The sequence below is a fragment of the Lissotriton helveticus genome, chromosome 1_1, assembly GCF_964261635.1.
Source record: "Lissotriton helveticus chromosome 1_1, aLisHel1.1, whole genome shotgun sequence".
In the NCBI taxonomy this organism is placed as follows: domain Eukaryota; kingdom Metazoa; phylum Chordata; class Amphibia; order Caudata; family Salamandridae; genus Lissotriton; species Lissotriton helveticus.
In genome coordinates, this window is record NC_136057.1 from 1,428,449,398 (window position 1) to 1,428,472,289 (window position 22,892).

Here is a 22,892-nt window from a genome sequence, read left to right on the forward strand (position 1 = left end):
GCATACATTGAAGCAGAAAAATGCCTTCACTGATTGTTTTTGTGCAGGAAGGTGTGTCTTCCTGCGCAAAAACAAACTCCGCACAACACAGATATCCTTGCACCGTATTACAAGAGTGCCTGTGTCACCGCATGGCTGCAGTTTAAGCAGCAGTGCATAGGGAAGCACAGACTTGCAACATATTTATGTACATATGTTGCATCCCTGTGCTTTGGAAGTACCACAGCACGGAGAAGCGTGTCACAGGGCCTTTCATGGCTTCATCATTTACAGAATATTCTCCAGGGGCTTGAACTGTGCTTGCCTCCTGCTGAAGTTTCAGGGACAAAAGACTTCACCTCAAGCTACACTCTGAATTTCCTTGCTGGGAATTCTCAACTCCAGACATTTGCGTCTCGTTGGGAGCCGGAAGCGTGACGCATCGAGATGAAGCGTGTCACCGCCGCAGCAGAGATTGTCGCATCGCCGTAGAAGCGAACCTTAGCCACAGCTCACTGGAAGCGTGTGTTCATCGAAGCTGCCTGCTGTCGCATCACCGGAGAAGCGTGACACCATCAAGAGAGTCGCCATCGCATCACCGGAGAAGCTTGTCACAGGGCCTGTCATGGCTCCAAAGTACAAAGTCGTCTCAAGGCTGCCAGGGCATCTAAGCATCATCATCGCATCGTCACTTCAAGGGCGCCATCTTCTCGCATCACAACCAGATCATCGCATCGCATCAAGGCGCCATCTTGCACATCACAACGGGCCCGCAGGCCGAGAATCTACGCATCACTTCAGCACCGGTAAGGATCATGACGCATCCCCTACTCTGCGCAAGCATTGATGCACAACACATCATCTCCCCCGGATCGTGGAACCGACGCATCTCCCCTTTTGCGAGCCTTTTGTTTACTTTACGTTACGCATACAGGTACTTTGTTGAGAACTTTGTCGCATTTATCATCAAATTGAACTAAGCAACATTTTATCATCTTTAAGTCATCTTTAAGTATAGTATTGTGGATTTTTGTCATTTGTGGTCTTGTGTTAAGTCTATATAAAGAATACTTATTTTTATCAAACCTGTGTTGTGTCCGTCAGTAGTGTTTTCACTGTATTACTGTGTATATTCACAAATGCTTAACACACTACCTCTGAGATAAGCCTGTCTGCTCGTGCCAAGCTACCAAGGGGATGAGCAGGGGTTATTAAGGAGTGTAATCCCCTTATCCTGACTTAGAAGTAAGGATACCTATTTGGAAAAAGGTGAATACCATTGCCAACTAGAGACCCCCAGATCTAACACTCTCTGTGTAAAGTGTTACGATAATTGTTTGTCCATAGTTGGTATGTATGTCTTACTAGTGAAGTCAACTAGTAAAGTGCACTATGTGTGCCAGGGTTGGTAATACAAATTCTACTAGTGGGCCTGGAGCACTAATTGGCCCACCAACATGAGTAGCCCTAAGAAGAGAACTCAGGCCTGCTACTGCAGTGCCTGCCCGCAGTTTGCTAACTGCCATGTTGTCCTGACAAGTGCACCCACTTGTCAGGCCTTACCCTTCCCTTTCCATGCACATCACACACCCCCTATAGTAGGCCCAAGGTACCCCCTGGGCAGGGTGCAGTGTCTGTGAAAGGTAGGACATGTACTAAGGTGCGTACCATGTCCTGACAGTGAAATACTCTCCATTTCGTTTTTCACTGTTGCAAGGCCATCTTGCCCATAGGACAGAACGGAGGAGGCTATGTAATATGTTTCCAGCTTATCCTCCCATAGGTTTAAGATGGAGAGGTGAAGTTTAGTATGCCTGAACTCACAAATTAATAACACATCTTTTTGTGAAGGTGTTTTTTGAATTGTGTGTTTAGAAACCACGCTTTGAGAAGTGGCTGTTTTTTTGGTTCTAACAATTCTGCGTATCTCTGCCTGGTTGTGGATTGACTGTCTGGATTTGAATGTGCTAGGGTATGGGGAATGTCTTGACCCAGGGAAGTAGTAGGTGAGACAGCCATGGCTTACCTGCATCTGAAGTATAGGGGGGAGGAGTAGCCCCTGGAGGTGGGGAGGCCTGGGCTGCTGCCATAAAACAATGGCTCCATCTCCTGCTGAGTGATTGAGGACCCAGACCCTCACTATCAAAGGAAGGAGGTGTCACTGGCAGGAAGACACCCAGAACTGGTTTGGACAGGGGTCAGTGCCCCCTGAACACAAAGACTTCAAAGACATTCAGGGGTATAACTATGATAGCTGAAACCCCTGAACTTTAGACTGATCAAGACTGAAAAGGATTGAAACAACTTCGCAGTCAAGAGGAACCTCTGCCAAGGAAGAACAGCTGAAGAGACTGAAGAGAAGGACTGACCCTTACTGTGTGTTCTGGGGCTGGCCTTCAGTTTGCTGATTTAACTAAGGAGAGGCTAAGGGACCTTGCTGTGTGCTGTGTCCCCCTGCCTGAAAGGACTTTGCTGTGTGCTGTGTCACAAAGTAACGTGTCTCTAAGGGCCCGAGAAGAGCTGGCTCCCTGTTGTGGAAACTCAGGAACATAAAAGTTTCCAAGTGTGTCTGAGCGTAGCTGTTTGCGGGTGCTTCGTTCAGCCTGAGACCTTCGTAAGAACTGCCACGTGATCATGTGCACCCGGAGTCCAAGTGAGTCTCAGCAACACTGTGTGTGTGTGCTTCATGCAGCTTGAGACCTTTGTGAGGATTGCCCTGTGATCGTGTACACCCGGAGTTCAAGTGTGTCTCAGCGACGCTGTGTGCGTGTGCTCCGTGCAGCCTGAGACCTTCGTGAGAACTGGCCTGTGATTGTGTGCACCTGGAGTCCAAGTGAGTCTCAGTGACGCTGTGTGCCTGTGCTTCGTGCGCCTGAGACCTTCGTGAGGATTGCCCTGTGATCATGTACACCCGGAGCTCAAGTGAGTCTCAGCGATGCTGTGCACGTGTGCCATGTTGCAGCCTGAGACCTTCCCGATAATTCCCCATGACTTTGTGTCCCAGAGCAGTCTTGTTATCTGCCTCGGTGGGCAGCGTGACCAGAAGTGCTGAGATCGTTAATGCCATCGGCCCAAACCGGCATCCGAAGAGGAGCTGTAAGTAGTCACCGCCGCCGGCCCAAGCCTGCCTTTGCCAAGGAGGGACCTTGAACCATCACCGTTGGTGGTCCAAGTTCCACTGCCCAAGATCAACGAAGTCGCACCAGAGGCCCAAGCCACGAGGAGAGGAGAGTGAGATCGAACCCCCTAGGTAACGCTCAGCGAACGTGAGAAATGCTCTTTGCCTTTTCCATCTTTGCAGCACAAGCTTCCACTCAAGTCCGTATCGCGGCCCGTACGTGCTGGGGAGTGGCAGTACCGGGCTGGAGTGTGGAATGCACTTTGTTTTCCATCATAACAGTGTTGGGGGCATGGTTTGGCAGTAGCTGACTGCGAGTCAGTAAGAGTGGCATAGAGACCATCCAGAGCACCGCGATCGGTGCCGAAGTACATTATTTTTGCATTTCGAACTGCCTATTTGTTGCATTACGGAAGTTCCTTATTAGTGCATTACAAATTGCCTGACTCTTGCATTACGGACTGCATAGCATTGCATTAGGACTGCATTAGATCATTGCGAAAGGCTCATTAATACTGCAAGAACCTTCAAGTGCTTACTGGCCTAATAACCGGCAAGGTGAAATATTACCAATATGCATAGGTTGGATTTTTATCGTTTGGTCTCATCGTATCTTTTCTTTATAAACATATAAGTGTTCTAGCTCTATTCTTCCACAACAAAATCGCGGACATCCACAACAGCTTCGACAACCAACCCGGAGACCAACCCACCCAACCCCATGCTGAACATTCCCCCCCCTCGAACACTCTTAACGACTGGAACCCAATCTCCACTGAGGACACCATCCGCCTGATGAACTCTATCCACTCAGGATCCCCCACAGACCCATGTCCTCACCACATCTTCAACAAAGCAGACTCCGTCATAGCACCGCACCTCCGAGACGTCATCAACTGCTCCTTCAACTCCGCCACCTTCCCGGAAAGCTGGAAACACGCTGAACTCACCGCCCTTCTGAAAAAACCCACAGCGGAACCCACCGAACTCAAAAACTACCGCCCCATATCGCTCCTTCCTTTCCCAGCCAAAGTCATCGTGAAGGCTGTCAACAACCAACTCGCCGCTTTCCTCGAAGCCAACAAATCCCTCGACTCCTCACAATCTGGCTTCCGAGCAAAACACAGCACTGAGACCGCCCTCATCGCAGCAACAGACGACATTCGAACCCTTCTGGACAATGGAGACACAGTCGCCCTCATCCTCCTTGACCTCTCTGCAGCCTTCGACACAGTCTGCCACAGCACCCTTTTACAACGCCTCAGAAACATCGGAATACAAGGAAAAGCACTCGAATGGATCACCTCGTTCCTCACCGGAAGAACCCAGAGAGTCCGCCTTCCACCATTCAAGTCCGAAGCCACTGAAGTCATCTGTGGCGTACCACAAGGATCCTCACTCAGTCCCACCCTCTTCAACGTATACATGAGCCCCCTCGCGGCCATCGCTCGCCAACACAACCTCAACATCATCTCCTACGCGGATGACACTCAACTGATCCTTTCTCTCACCAATGACCCCAGCACCGCCAAAACAAACCTACACGAAGGAATGAAAGAAGTTGCCGAATGGATGAAACAAAGCCGTCTGAAACTGAACTCAGATAAAACAGAAGTCCTCATCTTAGGTACATCCCCCTCTGCATGGGACGACTCTTGGTGGCCGGAAGCCCTTGGAAAAGCACCCACCCCGACAGACCACGCACGGAACCTAGGCGTCATCCTGGACTCTTCTCTCTCAATGAACAGACAAGTCAACGCCGTATCCTCATCCTGCTTCAACATTCTTCGCATGCTCAAAAAAACATTTCGCTGGATCCCCACCGAAACCAGAAAAACAGTCACCCATGCTCTGGTCACGAGCCGACTGGACTACGGAAACACCCTCTACGCAGGTACTACCGCTAAACTCCAGAAGAAACTCCAACGAATCCAAAACGCCTCAGCCAGGATCATATTAGACATCCCGCGTAACGAACACATCTCTGGCCACCTGAAAGACCTCCACTGGCTACCCGTCAATAAGAGGATCACTTTCCGACTGTTAACCCACGCACACAAATCACTCTACGACATCGGACCAGAATGCCTCAACTCACGACTGTCCTTCTACACCCCCTCCCGCCAACTACGTTCTTCCAGCCAAGCCCTCGCCACTGTACCCCGCATCAACAAGACCACCATGGGAGGCAGATCCTTCTCATACCTGGCAGCTAAAACATGGAACTCACTCCCCACCTACCTTCGCCTTACCCAGAACCACCTAGCATTTAGAAAGCAACTTAAAACGTGGATATTTGGCAAGTAATCCTCCTCCCCTCCCTAAGCGCCTTGAGACCCTCTGGGTATGTAGTGCGCTATATAAATTCTCTGACTTGACTTGACTTGACTTTTTGTGAGACTCGAGTGGTGTCCATTTGTGGTGTTATCACTGTGTTACTGTGAGCGTGGTTGCAAATACTTTACAAATTTGCCTTGGAGATAAGCCTGGCTGCTCGTGCCAAGCTACCGAGGGGGTGAACAGAGGCTATCAGAGAGGGTGTCCTTCCTTTCCCTGACTTAGAAGCAAGGGTCCCTATTTGGACTAAGGTACCTACTTCAGCCAACTAGAGACCCCCAGTTCTAACACTTTATTTTTCTCTGTGTGCTGTATGCCTCAGGGGATTGTTTTTGTGCAGGAAGGTGCCCTTTCCTGCACAAAAACAGGTATGGGGAGGTAGGTATGGGGAGATTAAGTGATTTGCACAGAATCACAGGATGATGAGCTGATGTGGAGATTGAACCTGACTCCCTAGCTCCAAAGTCGGATGCTCTGGCCTTGAGACCACATGCTCTGCCCTGATCCAGGTTGACCTAAGCGCCGATGATGTGCCCCCTAGGACAGACTGGGAGTCTGTGGCTGCTCTCTCCAACCCCAGGACTGCAGCTGGGGTTGGAGAGAGCTTCACTGCCCATGTGGTTTTGTGCCGGCTTGAGATGGCCAGCCAAAAACCACATCCGCAGTGTAGGTAGAGGCCACCACTCTCCCTCCAGCCTATCATCACCCAAGCCCCGCCCCAAGCCAGGCACAAGCTAAATATAATCATAATAAAACGAGTTTTAAAACCGTTTTATTTATTTATTTTTTAACGAGCTGCCGGGGCTGGAGGAAGGGGTGGGCTACATAGGGGAAAAGCCCTCTCTGTAGCATATTGTATATTGAGAACCCAGACTTCCAATATTGATTTCGGCATGATCTTAGGGCAAATCGGAATGGAGCGGATTCCGTTCATTTTCCCTGCATAGACTGTTAGACAACATTGCAATTTTACCATGCACGTGATCACTGAGCCTACCTACATTTTTTTTTTAATGAATCACTTTGTCCGCTCTAAACATATTATGACCAATTAAGTCATTAGAGTGAAAGTTTATAAATAGCATTGTATACATACAATGTTATTACTCCCGCAATATGTGAGAACTCTTAGAAGGAAATATACCAGCGATTAAAATAATTTTTAGCAGCATCATCCTTCAACAATTATACAAAATGATAACAATATATGGAAATATGAATCTCCATTAGGTTCATATAAGTGTCACAAGCAGGACAGCGTAGACAGACCGGCGTTAATAGTGAGAAATTGTATTTAGTCTAAACGTTTACTTTGATTACGGTTTTCGCAAGAGAAATGGCACAGCGTGCTGGTCATGAGCCACTGAGACAGGGATTGTCCTGTAGTATTTACTGGAATTTGCAGCGAAACAGGACAGTGGGGCAGGGGTAGGGGATCTCCACCCGACCTCCGGTGTACGTACCGCGGTTAGCTGTGGGACAGGGCAGTCAGGGAGAGCTGGGGCAGGTTAAGGGTCCCCAGTGGTGCTTACTGTAGATTGCATTGCCAAGTGGACAGTGGCTGGCAGTGAGATGAGGCAGAGAGGGCGAGCAGGTAGGGGGTCCCACATGGTGGTTACAGTGGCGGGCAGTGAGATAGGGCAGAGGAGCGGGGGCAGGCAAAGCCCCCCGTTGCTCTTACTGTGATTGGCAGAGAAGCAGGGCAGTGAGAACTACCGGAGACAGGTTGAGGGTCCCCAGTTGTGCTTACAGTGGCTCGCAGTGGGACAGGGCAACGAGAGGGGGCAGGGACAGGTTAAGGGTCCCCAGTTGTACTTACATTGGCTGGCACTTGGACAGGGCACTGAGTAAGAGCAGGGCTAGGAGCGAGTCGAAGGTCCCCATGTATTCTTACAGTGGCTCTCAGTAGGACAGGGCAGCGAGAGGGGACAGGGACAGGTCCAGGGGCCCAGTTGTACTAACAGTGGCTCGCAGTGAGACAGGGCAGCGAGAGGGGACAGGTCCAGGGACCCATTTGTTCTTACAGTGGCTCGCAGTGTGACAGGGCAGCGAGAGGGGACAGGTCCAGGGACCCAGTTGTACTTACAGTGGCTTGCAGTGGGACAGGGCAGCGAGAGGGGACAGGGACAGGTCCAGGGACCCAGTTGTACTTACAGTGGCTCGCAGTGGGACAGAGCAGCGAGAGGGGACAGGTCCAGAGACCCAGTTGTACTTACAGTGGCTCGCAGTGGGACAGAGCAGCGAGAGGGGACAGGTCCAGAGACCCAGTTGTACTTACAGTGGCTCGCAGTGGGACAGGGCAGCGAGAGGGGACATGGACAGGTCCAGGGACCCAGTTGTACTTACAGTGGCTCGCAGTGGGACAGAGCAGCGAGAGGGGACAGGGACAGATCCAGGGGCCCAGTTGTACTTACAGTGGCTCGCAGTGGGACAGGGCAGCGAGAGGGGACAGGCGAGAGGGGACAGGGACAGATCCAGGGGCCCAGTTGTACTTACAGTGGCTCGCAGTGGGACAGGGCAGCGAGAGGGGACAGGGACAGGTCCAGGGACCCAGTTGTACTTACAGTGGCTCGCAGTGGGACAGAGCAGCGAGAGGGGACAGGGACAGGTCCAGGGGTCCAGTTGTACTTACAGTGGCTCGCAGTGGGACAGGGCAGCGAGGGAGAGCAGGACCAAGGGCAGGACGCGGATCCGAGCCCCCATGCTGCTGGCAGTGTCTCTTGGGCGCTGCAGAGCTGTCTGTCTCGCTCGCTCTTCCCAGTCTCGAGTAACCTGACGCCGACTTTAACCATGCCAGCTATTAATCAGGAGGGCGGGGTGAGGGGGGCACACAGGGAAATGCCGCTGTAAGGCAATCGTGTGTTCATTCTCCTTTGAGCCGCTAAGCCCCTTCAGTGTTTACTCATTTCACAACTTGGTAAATGCGTCCACGCTGCAGAGGTATACAGGGAAGTTATACAGCGTTTCTCAGAGCGAGGCAGAGATTTTCCTGGCAAAAGCGGGAGGGGAAGTTATCAACGTAGCCATTTGCCTTTTGGGGTTCTAGAGGATCAGAGGTTGTGGAGAAGATGAGATGGTGCCCTCCGTCTTTTATAACGGGTCCTGCCCGGTGGAACGTATTTATTTATCTATTTATTTATTTATTTATTTAATGCATTTTTATAAAGCGTGGACTTTACCCGAAGGTGTCAGAGCACTGTACAATAGAACCAGTTAAGTTACATGAGGGAACTGTTACAGGAATGGAACAAACAAAGGTAGCAGGTCATTGAATCAAAACAAAGCAGGCAAAAGGAACACAATATCAAACACAGAATGTACAAACAAAAATATGAATATATATGACAAATTTACAATGACTAAAGAACGTCCTGGCGAAAAATAGCAGGCCATAGAATCAAAACAACGCAGGCAAAAGGAACACAATATCAAACACAGCAAGCACAGAATGTGCAAACAAAAATATACATTTATATGACAAATTTACAATGACTAAAGAACTTCCTAGGGGGTCTGCGAATGAGGGAATTAGTTCTGAAAGTGTCTTTGGAATAGAAGAGATTTGAGGTCCGCTTTGAAGATCTGGATGGAGGTGATGGCACGGAGCAAAGGAGGAAGCGAGTTCCTGATTCTCACCTTATTACCTGAGAACGATTGCGCCATCAATTTTTCCCTTTTGAAGGAGGGGGGCTCAAGCAGGAACTTTTCCGCATTCCGAGAAGGTCTTGAGCCTCCAGACAATTTCAGTTTATTCACCAGATAGCGAGGGGAGGAAGAGTCCAAAGATTTGTGGGTGATGCATGCCGTTTTGTAGATAGCTTTAGCCTCGATAGGAAGCCATCGGAGAGAAGACAGGATAGGGGTGATGTGGTCACTTCGTTTGGACCCTGAAATGAAGCGAGCTGCTGAATGGAGGACTGATTTGAGGGGGGAGAGGTGAGATTTGGGAAGGCCAGTCAGAAGAGAATTACAATAATCCAGTCTAGAGAGAACTAGCGACTAGACCAAGGGTTTTAGGTCATTCTTCGGGAAGAACCGACAAATCCCCCATAGAAGGCGCAGTTGATAACGTGCGCTCTTGGCAATGGAATTGATGTGTGAGATTAGGTTGTGTCTTTTGTCAAGTATGACACCTAAGGATTTAGCGCAGTCCACAATGACGGGTTTACTGTTGAGTAAATTCAACTGATCCATCCAGGATTGAACAGGAGGCGGGGAGAGAGAGCTAGATAAGAGGAGGAATTCAGTTTTGGAGGGATTGAGAATGAGTTGGTGAACTAACATCCATTTGTGAATACACAGTAAGCAGACCCATAAATTAACTACCTATACTACAAGGAGAGTTGGAAGTGTATTCCTCTACCCAAACATATTTTCATAAATTTACCAATTTATCCATTTTACAAAACATCAAAAGCCACAGATTTTTTAGGGGATTCCAAAAAGAAATTTGTGAAATATTCCATGGGTTCACTAATTGGCAGAACTTTAAGACTCCACAGGTGGCATCTCGATCTTTAAAAATATATTTTCTGTATTTTAAGTCTGACCTAGGGTCAGCTTTATTAGCTGCCCTGCTAGCCTCAGGTTTTCCCCCCAAAATTGTAATGTAAACAGGGCTCGAGTCGAGGGTAGACGCCTGAACTCGTCCCAATGTCATTTTTTGACACCAGGACACTTTAGGTAGCACCTGCATGTGTCTGCTTTTGTTCAGATTAAACAAAAAAGGGTACGCTGTTCCCCAGTGGAGGAGGCTAAACGGTGGGGGAAGAGGATGAACCAAAAAGTGGGTGAAGGCACACCTAAGGGGAATGCTCCCTTTTGGAACTAATGCCCTCACACACCCAGCAAGCTTGGTGTAATGCTTCATCATATGGGCTTGCTCCTCTTCAGGTCGGTGGTGCAATACCCGACGGGCACCCATAGAGGGGCTCTTCAACGGAGATCTTTTGTTCCTGCCGTATGGTGCCGTGGGTGTGAGGGCCCTGGGGAAAAGTGTACATGTGGATGGATGGTGTAATAAAAAAGGTTAGATAGTCCACCGGGTAAATTTTTATAACGTGGTAATCTACCTTGTTAAAAGAGTGTGAAGAGAGGCTGCTCACTGGCACAATGATCCAGGGGAGCAATGCTCTACTCTGTGTTACTGATCAACATGTTTCATTCTAAGTGTTCAGTAAGATACAGTGCATTTCATCAGGACCTAAAAAGTAGCTATCTACACGCTGTGGTACGGGGAAAGTATTCTACCTACCAAAGGACTCACAGGCGGGCAATTAGTCCCCCCTCTTCTAGTGAAACGCTACTAATGAGAAGCGCTGGCTTCAACGGCCTTCTCTGTGAAAATCACCTCAAATGTAGGTGCCCTGTCCGTAGTAGGACGCACTCTTCGAACCTACCCACGCGCTGGGAATGAGAAGCTGGAGCCTTTCATTGTGCCAGCGAGCAGCCTCTCTTCACACTCTTTTCACAAGGTAGATTACCACGTTATTAAAACTTACCCGGTGGACTATCTAACCTTTTTTAATACACCACCCATCTGCATCTACACTTTTCCCTAGGGCCCTCACACCCATGGCACCATACGTCAGGAACAAAAGATCTCCGTTAAAGAGCCCCTCTAAGGGTGCCAGTCGGGTATTGCACCACCAACTCGACTAGGAGCAAGCCCATATCTGGGTGTGTGAGGGCTTTAGTTCCAAAAGGGAGTATTCCCCTTAGGTGTGCCTTCACCCACTTTTTGGTTCATCCTCTTCCCCCACCTTTTAGCCTCCTCCACTGGGCAACAGAGTACCCTTTTTTGTTTAGCTGTATCTGGGCATGTGCGCTGGACCCTGTTAAAAATAGCCCAATTCGTCCCTCTCTTTGTTTTTTGCTTTTGTTATGAGCAACAACATGCAGGCTGGAAGGGACTCAGATGCAAGCTAGGCCCATAACAAAGGCTGCAGTGAAAGGGCGACTAGTGCTCTTTTTAGGTCTTGGCCTGATCCAGCACATACGCTGGTCTGGCCGAGACATTTAGAAGCTGCTTAGAAAAGTGCTACTTTGCCGGCCACCAGCTTACTATCACGCGCGCAAGGGTGCACGTGTGATGTGCACAGCTGCCATCTGTCTTCTTTTATTGCGCGTGTGAAGTCTCTCCCTTACCACGCACGCCTTGCTTTAATGTCCGCGTCACTCTGCTGGCCTTCATGTCCGTCCTTCTTTCTCTCACACTCCACGCCGGCACTTTGCCCTTTCCCCGCCCCCACCACAAAGAACGTCTTGTATGGCCGGAATCATTAGTACGAAACTGATTGAATGCTACCACAACAACTAATGCCCTCATAACTTGTTACCCTGGGACTCGGGTAAGTGTGGCAGAACTCATGTTCTGAGTAGCTGAGTCAGTCCCAACCCTCAGCTCCTGGATCAAAGTGCTGAAGGTATGGTTTTCCAATACCATTGAAGGAAGCATGCCGCATTTTCACAACACATTCACATTACTGCACGCAGCTTTGTACTTGCATGGTGCGAAAAAGACGCACTAGGACGTCATGGCAGTCGAAATAGTTGCCATGAGCGTACATCAATCATTACTTTTATAATGTTATTTACATGTAGTTTCCATTTCTAACAAAAACAATACAGTTAGGGAAGCAGAGACAAATGAATGTAACAGACACAAGGACAGACAGGCATATGGAAAATCGTTGTGTTCGTATTTAGCAAAACACAGCTGGATCTAGTCTCTACACAGTCAAGTATTTCCATCATTTTAACTAGTTACCACCCTAAGCCCGTCCGGATAGCAGGGAGTACCCAAACGTGACCGGATGTGCATAATTCCACGGGTTCCTAAGATTCAATACTCTCCATGTGTTGCCTTGTTTACTCGCTTACTGTTAGAAATGGAGGTCTCTAGTTGGCAATGACTGGCCACTGTCCAAGTAGGGACCCTTCATCTTAAGTCAGAGTAAGGGGGCTACACCCTTTGATAACCCCTGCTCAACCCTGTGGTAACGGGGAAACATCACTTACAACGCAACTTTTACCACGCAGTGCCTTTACATCGCAACTTTTACAACGTAAACCATTACAACGCATTGCGCTGGGGGGCGCTCGAGGATAGGGAATAGGTTAATTTACCATCCAATAACCTTCCCTACTATCCACGGGGACTGGAGTTGGAATAGTAAATTAAACTATTCACTATCCAGGGCCCCAAAGCACTATGCGTTGTAATGGTATGCGTTGTAAAAACCGCGTTGTAAAAGCATGCGATGTAAAAGCATGCGTTGTAATGTCGTACATCCGTGGTAACGTAGCACGAGCAGCTAGGCTTATCTCAGAAGCAGTGTGTAAAGACTTTATGATCATACACAGTAACACAGTGAGGAACACTACAAAGGGACACCACACAAGTAGTTATAAAAAATAAGTATCTTTATATATAGACTGAACACAAGACCAATAACGTTAAAAAGCCACAATACTGTGAAATAGGGTTATTCTTGAAACGATGTAAAAATAGTTCAAAGTGTGCAAATAGGAGACCAGTTCAAGGGGGTGGTCTCTGCGACCCTTTTACTTAGAAAGTACATGGATTTCGTAGCAAAACAACCAAAATGTCGCAAACGAGCTGTAGCGATGGATTTCCTCACGCGAGGCCGGCGATGCGTTGAATTCCTGCCGCAAGGGAGGATGATGCGCTGGACCTGTGGCATGTGCGACCCTGTTGCGATGTGAAGAAATGGCGCTCCGCGAGGGAGCAACGATCCGGGCGTGATGCGAGGAAAATGGGGAACGCACTGCACCGCACTGCGATGTTGTGATGCGACGATCCCGATGCGATGATCCGGGGTCAGCGAGCACTAGACAGCCCGCAAACGTACGATGCGAGGATCTTTGGGTGTTAGCGAGCACTTTGTGGCCCACAAGCGTGTGATGCGATGGTTCTTGGTTTGCGAGCACTTGGCGGCAGCAACGCGGTGATTTTTCTCACGCTCTTCAGCTGCGGCAGCTGGCAAACGGGCGTTAGCGATGATTTCAGCACTCTCTTCTCTGTAGTAGAACTAGAGGCCCTGGAACTCACAGGGGCCTCCCCTGCAGATAGAAATCCTCACTGGGAGGAATCAGGAGGCTGGTGGGTGAGTCAGATGTGCCTGTGACTCCAGCAGGAGGCTAGCTCTCTTCCAGCCCTAGGGGGATTGCTTTAGCAAAATAAAAGTTCTCTCAAAGTCCTTTTCCATCTTCTTCCAAGTCCAGGGGTAACTACTGCAGGCCAATCCAAGAAATAGCACACAAGCACAAGGACAGTCCTCTCCTACAGATTCCTTCAGTGGCACAGACAGAGGTTCTTCTTGACATCCAGGAGCAATATAAATTGTAGGGGTTTGGGCACAGATATTTATACCCCAAAAGTCTTTGTTCTAAAAAGTCACTAGTCACTGAACCCAGCCAGAACCAGTACTGCTCAGCCCTGGAACACTTTGTTTACCAGGCTGCATCCTTCCTTTCAGAAAGAGGGGGTCTGCCATCAGACGCACAGTAGGAGGTGGAGCCAGTATTCACCTTGCCAGGCACAGCGCTATTCAGGTCAAGGAGCTACCCCTCTCCAGTACTCAATGCAGATCTCTCTATTCAACCCAGGTCTGACTCAGCCTGCCGTGCCCCTATAAACCCAGACAGTCGATACACATATCAGCAGAGCACACTGGAAGGCTTAGGCAAGAAAATACCTACTTTCTAAAAGTTGTATTTTCAAACAGAGAATATTAAAACCAACTTCGCTAAAAGATGTATTTTTATCATTCTGAGTTCAGGCATACTAAACTCGAATTCCCTGAGTAAGTTAGGACTATAAGATGTAATAGTCAGACTGCCCATTCTAGGCTATGGATGAACAGGTAGCCTTGCAGCAGTGAAAAACGAAATGGGGGGTAATTCACTACCAGGACATGCTACACATGTCAAGCCATGTCCTACCTTACACACACAGTGCACCCTACCATAGGGGTGACTGATATGATGCCAAGGGAAGGTGCAGGGGCGGGGAAGTGTTGGCACTTCACAGCCAAGAAGGGAGTTCTGGACTGCACACAGACACTGCAGTGGCAGGTCTGAGGTACACTTTACAAGCTGCTTCTGTGGGTGGCGCAAACCAGCGCTGCAGTCCCACCAGCAGCATTTGAGTTACCAGCCCTGTGCGCAAACAGGCCACACTACCAGGGACTAACAAGTAAACCAAATAAGCCAATCAGGGATATACCAATTCACAGTTATATTTACTCACGGAGCATTCGCGCTGTGGCACTGAATGGTAGTGGCACAGCGCCCAGAGCATCTAATACCAGCAAAAACAGAGGAGACAACAGCGAACATGGAAGGGAGACCCACGCCATTGGTGCCAGATCTAACACTTACCTTCCACAATAAGTTTTCCTTTTCAATGACATCTGCCTTGTGCTGCCATAATAAATAAGACTCACGCCGGTAGAAGCTTGCAGACTACCAAATTCCCCAAAGCAACACCAGTTTACCTTCCTTGCTTCCATCTTTTACTCTGAACATTTCTCTGAGAATGTTAATTCCATTCCAGACACTAGCAGACGTGATGCAGCTGTTGACTTTTCAGGTGGGTCTACCTGATGTTTCTGCAGACTTGCTTGCTTTTAAGTAAATCTTAGCAGCTGTAATGCATCACAGAGACAAGATCAGTACTGGCAGCACCCACAGGGGTAAGATCACTGTTCTAAACTGCAAAGACCAAGAGGCAATGTTGCCTACGCCCACTGGGGCGAGACTTTGACATCAAAGGCATAAGTTAAACAACGCGCTTGCTGTTTTCTGATTTCAGTTGCCTGTGACTAAGAATGACAAATGCCCGAAACGCGTCAGACTTTTCACAACTGGAAGGTCATTTGAAACTGAATCGCTGTGGTCTTCAATAATAACAAGCATTGGCATAGCCAATAGATCTAGCCTTTGGGACCTTATAAGTATTTAGTTATGCAGTGTACTATCCTTAGTGTAACAACATTAACTGTTGCATGGCTAAACACTTATAAGGTCCTAAAGGCGAGACCTATTGGCCGTGCCAATGCTTGTTGTTGGAGTATCCTGGCTGGGAGCTGTCAGGAGACCCCCTCCTAGTTACAATGGAGGGGAAACAAAGGCACGTGCTTCATTAGGCAACCATTTGAGAGATTTTAGGACTGGGGATATGTGCTTATTTCACTTAGTGCCTGAAACCAGTCTACCCGCTGTATTCAGTGATGCTCTTAGTGGAGCCAAGGAGTATTTTGGAAGGCCACAGAGGTTCGCGCTGCCGTAGTCCAGCCTAGGCAGGACAAGTGCTTGTACCACCTGCTTGAAATCATTTTGTGGAAGGAAAGGTTTGATATTTCTGAGTGTCCTCATCAAGTGGTTTGCTCCCTTGCTTACCTTACTAATGTGAGTTTTCATATTCAGGTGCTTATCCAAGGTGACTCCGAGCGATTTGGCTGAGTCTATGATGAGAGGCGTGCAGTTGAAGGCAGTGAGGTGATTCAACCAGAGGTCAAACTTGGGGGTGTGGTTAGGAGGGGAGATGACCAGGAATTCCATTTTGGAGGTGTTGAGCAGAAGATGGTTCTCAGTTAACCAGTTTTGAGTAGATGTTAGGGTCGAGTTAAGAGAGAGGATGTTTTTCGGGGGAAGAGATTTTCAAATAGAGTTGCGTATCGTCCGCATACATATTTAAGAGAGTGTTTAAGGAGTTTAAAGAGTTAGCTAATGGTTCCAAGAACAGGTTGAAGAGGATCGGAGAAAGGGTGAATCCTTGGGGAACGCCCATGAGAACATGGAGAGGGATGGGAGAGAGAGTGATTTGCCTTGACCCTTTGAGATCTGTGGTGGAGGAAAGACGAGAACCATTGTAGCACCAACCAGAAAAACACATCCTATTTTTCAGAGTGGCGAGGAGGTTGTCATGATTAACCATGTAGAATGTGGAAGAACGGTCAAGGAGGATCAGGAGGGAGGATTCATTTTGGTCAAGCATTTTTAACAGGTCATCCATGACGTGAGTGAGCGCCGTCTCGGTGCTGTGCCCCTTCCGAAAGCCTGATTGATGCTGGTCAAGGAGTTGGAAATTCTCTATATGTGCACAGAGTTGGGATTGAACCCATTTTTCTATGAGTTTCGCTAGGGTGGGGATGTTGGAGAAAGGCCGTAAGTTATTGAGATCCGCTTTGTCAGTGTTAGTTTTTTTTAATTATAGGTGATAACTGAGCTGCTTTTAGGCTGTCGGGGATCGTACTTTGTGAAAGGGAGGTGTTTACAATCCTTATCCAGGTGGGGATGAGTAAATTCTAGATATCTTTGAAGATGGCCAGTGTTATGTGCACTCTTTTGCCGGCTAGTGTTTCTAATATACATTAACATTATAGTTTATTTAATCAAACACAGGAGAAGGTTTTGTACAGCACATATCCTGAAGTCATGTATTTTTATGTCCTCATATATGGCGAGGAAGAAACAGGAGGGATAGCAAAATAAAACAATTGCCCCAGATCACACAGTTTGGTTAAGTGACAAAGCCAGGATTAATCCCAAGTTTTTGGTTTCACATTGTGCAATTCAGTCACTAGATGTATACATTTTGCTTCCCATACACCCAATTTACCACCATCCTCCTCTGCCCCCGCCCAAAAAACCTGCTGGTATCAATGCAGTCCTTGGTCACATCCCAGACCAAACTTTGTGGCACCTGGGAAAATGGTTGCTAGTACCCATGCTCCAGAGGATGCGGCGGAATGTTTCTGTCAAAGATACAGCCTCAATTCTATGCCCTGCCCATTCCTGCCTAAATGGTGCTTTGCACTTACCCTTAACCCCACCAGGTAGGTCGCTCCCTCTCCGCACAGCACCGCCTTTGTCTCCCTGCCCCAGCTGACGCTGCTGTGGAAGTTCGAGGCCCTCCACCACCCGCAGGCTACAGCTGCGCCTCATCCCTGGTGGCCAGTGGTAGGCAGTAGGTAGGTTTGTTCATCGTCCGCTTTATTGCTTTTATAGTATTGCCTGTATTTTCATTGTTGGGTCTTTGACTGCTGTTTTCTGTCTCCCCCGCTGCCTGTACGTGGTCTGTGCCCCTTTTTCTTCCCTCTGTTCCCCTCGTTGTCCCCGTGCTCTCTCTGCTCGGTCTTTCCTTCTGTACCCCTCACTGCCCCTGTGTCTCTGCCCGGTTTTCCCTTCTGTTCCCCTCGCTGCCCCCGTGTCTCTGCCCGGTTTTCCCTCTGTTCCCCTCGCTGCCCCATGCCTCTCTGCCCGTTCTGCCTTCTGTTCTTAGCTGCCCCTGTATTTCTGTGTTCTGTATTTTGCCTCTGTGCCATTTGTTTTTCCGGTATTTCTGTGCCCTTTTGCCTTCTGTGCCACTCATTTTTCCCTCGTTTTTGTGCCCCTTTTGCCTTCTTGTTAGAAATGGCGATTTCCGGTTGGCTGAGGCTTGCACCAAAGCCAGGCAGAAACCACCACTCTAGTCAGGGCAAGGGAGTTACACGCCAAAGATAACCCCTGCTCACCCTCTAGGTAACGTGACACGAGCAGTAAGGCTTATCCCGGAGGCAATGTAGGTTAAGTCTTTGCGCATGCACCCCCAGCAACAACATCCCAGGCCCCACACAAAAGGAACTCCACACAAGGTTATATATAAAAATAGACTTTGTATTATACCAGACACATTAGATAAGAAACACACACTTTACAAGGTGCCATAGGCACGGGCAGAATTTACAGGGGATTATATACATGGGACAGGGCCACATGGACCACTGTCAGGAATAAGCACTATTAGAACTAGCCGTTGGTAGAGTTAGCACTTTGTAGAAGTAACACTTTTAGAACATAGAACATATAATAACTGGCGGCGGGTACGGACCGTACCTTCCGTTCGGGTTGCGCGGATCAATGCGGGTGACCTCCTCGGCAGACCGGAGCGGGCGGGAGGCGGCCAGTACGCTACAAGCATGTGGGCATTTCTTGCCTCCCAAGGGGGCTCCGGGCTTATTCAGTGGCTGAGCGACCCAAAGGTGTGCGGCTCAGAGGAGGAGGCGGGCAGGGTGCGGGGGGCCCAGCGAAGCGGACGCGGCTCGAGACGGGGGCGGCCAGGCACGGGCTGCAAAAGGGGGCGAGCGAGGCACACTTCAGGTGGGGCTCCAGCGGCACCGGGAGGTCAGACAAGTCCGAGCAACTTGGCAGGGAAGGCACAATAGAGTCCACTGGTCCTGGGTCTCTGGTCAGGGGGCGAGCTCAGTACCAAGCCCTTGGAGATAGTTTTAAGCACCAAATAGCAAACGTAGCACACAACCAGTAACCACTGGTAAAAGGTTAGTACCACCTACGCATGAAAACACATTCAGAGGTATAGGCCAGAAGCTTCACACATGAGGCATGAAAACCCATTTAGCGGTGTAGGTAAAACACATGATGCCTAAGAACACATTCAGCGGTGTAGGGAAGACACATGACGCATAAAAACACATTCAGCGGTGTCAGTAAGACACATGATGCATAAGAACACATTCAGCTTTGTCAGTAAGACACATGACGCATAAAAACACATTCAGCGGTGTAGGGAAGACACATGATGCATAAGAACACATTCAGCGGTGTCAGTAAGACACATGACGCATAAAAACGCATTCAGCAGAGTAGGGAAGACACATGACCCATAAAAACACATTCAGCTGTGTCAGAACACAGGGTGCGCAAAACATACTACACACCCAAAGCATTAGAGCATAAATCATATTTAGCACATAACTCACATCAAAGTACAGGTCGCGCCACTGCGCCAAAACCTAAACGTAGCAGCTGCTCACTACTTGCTTGACAGCTGGGGACAGTAGCAAGGGGCCTAAACGCTGCATCTGGCACTAAGTGCTGCGCATCTGTGTAAGGCCAAGGTAGGGGCAAAGGAGTACGACTCACTCCTGAGTCCAAAGTACAGGTCCCTGAAAAGAAAACCTAAACGGTGCAGCTGCCCACTACTTGCTGGGCAGCTGTGAAATTAAACTATGGCAGGGCCCTCACTAGCTCTTTAGGACAACAATGTGCCAAACGTGTTAGCCCTCTAGGCTCTTGAACTAACACGTGCTTCCCTAATGAACTGTGGTGGGAAGGATATGGGCCTCTAAAATAGATATGACCCACGTTGGAGCCACCTAGGCTCTAAAAGTAATGTGTCCCCAGGAACCATCTAGACTCGGAAAATAATGGGGGCTTTGTTGGAGCCACGGGGCTCTGAAGAATAACTGAGGCCAAGCCATTCACGGGGGCTTTGAAGAAATGGGCACGGGGCCTCCCCGGGGGTCTCTCTAGCCCCACGGGGGCCCTACAAGTCATGGGGCACTGTCATCGGGCCGCCCTCGATGTGCCCCCTGCCGCGGTGCCTTCCCTTGGCACCAACATACTGGGTCTCAGACCAGCCCTACTACTCAGCCACATGGAGCCCCCCCAGCCCTCCCGGACACTCACCGGCTGGGGGGGTGGCAGGACTCTGTTCCTTGGGCGGCGTTAGTCTCTTGGCGGCCCCGGGGCTCTCCACAGCTCACGGGAGCCCCGGGCGGCCATCACTCGGCCTGCTTCTCTCTCTGACTCGGCGGCGGGGTGGGCCGTCAATCGCGGCGCGGCAGGCGCGACTTCCTGGAAGCAAGCGGAAGTCCCGCCCCGCTCCAGGCGCCCGGCCGGCTGACTTCCTGTCTTCGGCCCGGCCGCGGCGGTGATCATTCTCTCGTATCGGCAAATGAGGGGTGGGCACCCTCGGTAGGCAATTAAAATGTAGAAGCTAGGTGGGCACTCGCTAAGGCACACAAACACGGGGTGGGCACCCGTTCTGTAAATAATAAGGATAACAAGCGCAATTGAGGGGTAGGCTCCCTCTGAATGGGCCGATAAAGCAGGGTGGGCTCCTGCTATAAACACGAGCAGGACAGAGAGCAGCTTCACGCTGCCAAGCTCAAGTAAAGCGCTCCCAGAGGGGGACAAAGTGTAGGGACAGCTAGGGGTATGGAAAATGAAAGCCAGAACACCCAAGGTGCTGGGGCAGCCCCCAGAGTCTCCTCAAGGTCCTGGAAATACTCCAGCAAGGCAGAAGGGTCCAAAAGAAGCCCTTCAGCATCCAGGGCATCCAGGGGCTGGGCAGGGTCCAGAGAGGAAAGCCTTCCCTTGGGCCCCAGCAGCAGCACACCGCTGGTAGATTCTAGTCAGGAAAACAAGAACCTTTTACAAGAGGTCACAGCCTCTTTTTATACAGAGAAATCCTTTGTTGTCAAAGGTGCAGGCAAGGGGCGAACCAGATGCAACTGGTTCCTGAGCACTTTGTTTTGCTCAGCCCCTCTGCCTATTCACAGGGTGGATCAGGGACATCAGACACACCACAGGGGGCGGAACCAGCATTGTGGAGGGAAAGCCCAGCCCTATTCAGGTCCCAGGTGCTGCCCCTCCCTGCCATCAACATGCAGATCTCCCCATTCACCACCGGGGTAGACCCATCCTGACTCCAGGAGCCAGGCACACCAGCCAGCTCCAGCCAATCACAAGCCAGCAACTTCACTGCACAGACAGGCCAACTTCTAGAAGTGGCACTTCCACACTAGACACATGAAGGCCGCACACATCATCGCGCACCATTCAATCTCACGAGTTTGCACATACCAAACTCGAGCTTGTACTCCCCACGCATCAGGAATTACCATGGACACATACATTCCCCATGCATTCCTATGGGAGGGAGGCCAATCTCACATACGCACTCAGAGAGCGCACGCACTTTACACTGTGCCACAGTGCTAAAGTGCGCAAAGACCAGAAATCATTATAATCATGTAACACTAAAAGGCAAAAAGTTCAGGGGTGAACCTGCCAGAAGGGCCAAGTCCAACACTTCTGTTCCAATCGTTTTTGTGCCCTTCTGCCTTCTGTTCCACTCATTTTTTTGTGCCCTTATGCCCTCTGTGCCACTCGTTTTTCCCTAGTTTTTTTGCCCCTTTTGCCTTCTGTTCCACTCGTTTTTTGTGCCTTTCTGCCTTCTGTGCCACTTGTTTTCCCATTGTTTTTGTGCCCCTTTTGCCTTCAGTTCCACTCGTTTTTTGTGCCCTTTTGCCCTCTGTTCCACTCGTTTTTTGTGCCCTTCTGCCCTCTGTGCCACTCGTTTTTCCCTTTGTTGGAAATGGCCCTTTTTACAGGGTCATCCCTAAACTTTTTGCCTTTCTCTTGTATTTCTTCTGACCTGTTGTTGGTTTTATGACTCTGGGCACTTGACCACTGATGATCAGTGCTAAATTGCATATGCTCTCCCCTGTGTAAATATGACTGTGAATTGGTCTATCTCTGATTGGCTTATTTGGGTTAGCTGTTAGTCCCTAGTAGTGTGGCCTGTGTGTGCCCAGGGCCGGTAACCCAAATGCTGCTGGTGGGCCTGCAGAGCTGGTTTGCGCCACCCACAAAAGTAGCTTGTAAAGTTTTCCTCAGACCTGCCACTACAGTGTCTGTGTGCAGTCCTGAATTGCCATCTTGGCTGTGAAGTGCCCACACTTCCCCACCCCTGAACCTTCCCGTAGCATCATGTCAGTCACCCCTATGGTAGGTGCTTTGTGTGTGTAAGGTAGGACATGGCTTGATATGTGTAGCATGTCCTGGTAGTGAATCACCCTCCATTTTGTTTTAACTGCTGCAAGGCTACCTGTTCTCTATAGGATAGAATGGGCAGACTGGCTATTACATCTTATACTCCTATCTGACTCAGGGAACATTGTAGACATTCGAGTATAGTATTCCTGAACTCAGAAAGATAAAATACATCTTTTAGTGAAGTTGGTTTTTACATTCTGTGCTTGAAAATACCACTTTTAGAAAGTATGTATTTTCTTGCCTAAGCCTTCCAGGGTGCTCTGCGGTTATGTGCATTGGCTGTCTGGGTTTAGAGGGGCAAGGCAGGCTGAGTCAGACCTGGGTTCAATAGAGAGATCTGCATTGAGTACTGGGGAGGGGTAGCTCCTTGAAGTGAATAGGGCTGTGCCTGGCAAGGTCAATGCTGGCTCCACCTTCTACTGTGCGTCTGATGGCAGACCCCCTCTTTCTGAAAGGAAGGATGCAGCCTGGTAAACAAAGTGCTCCAGGCCTGAGCAGAACTGGTTCTGGCTGGGTTCATTAACTATAGACTTTTGAGAACAAAGACTTTTGAGGTATAAATATCTGTGCCCAAACCCCTGATTGTTTTATTGCTCCTAGATGTCGAGAGAAACCTCTGTCCGTGTTACTGAAGGAATCTGCAGGAGAGGACTGTCCTTGTGCTTGTGTGCTGTTTCTTGGATTGGCCTGCAGAAGTTCCCCTTGGACTTGGGAGAAGAGGGAAAAGGACTTTTGAGAGACTTTTATTTTGCTAAGCAACCACCCAAGGGCTAGAAGAGAGCTAGCCTCCTGCTGGAGTCACAGGCAC

The 22,892-nt window shown here is 49.4% G+C and overlaps 1 protein-coding gene across 1 annotated transcript in view; it reads right to left on the minus strand.

The window, feature by feature from the left end:
- Positions 1 to 8,211, minus strand: part of LOC144764150 (complement C3-like) — a 604,987-nt gene extending 596,776 nt beyond the window's left edge. The window contains exon 1 of the mRNA XM_078650287.1: positions 8,067 to 8,211. Coding sequence (XP_078506413.1) covers positions 8,067 to 8,137 — 71 coding nt within the window. The 5' untranslated portion in view covers positions 8,138 to 8,211. The remainder of the gene's footprint in view (positions 1 to 8,066) is intronic.
- Between the last annotated feature and the right edge of the window lie 14,681 nt (positions 8,212 to 22,892).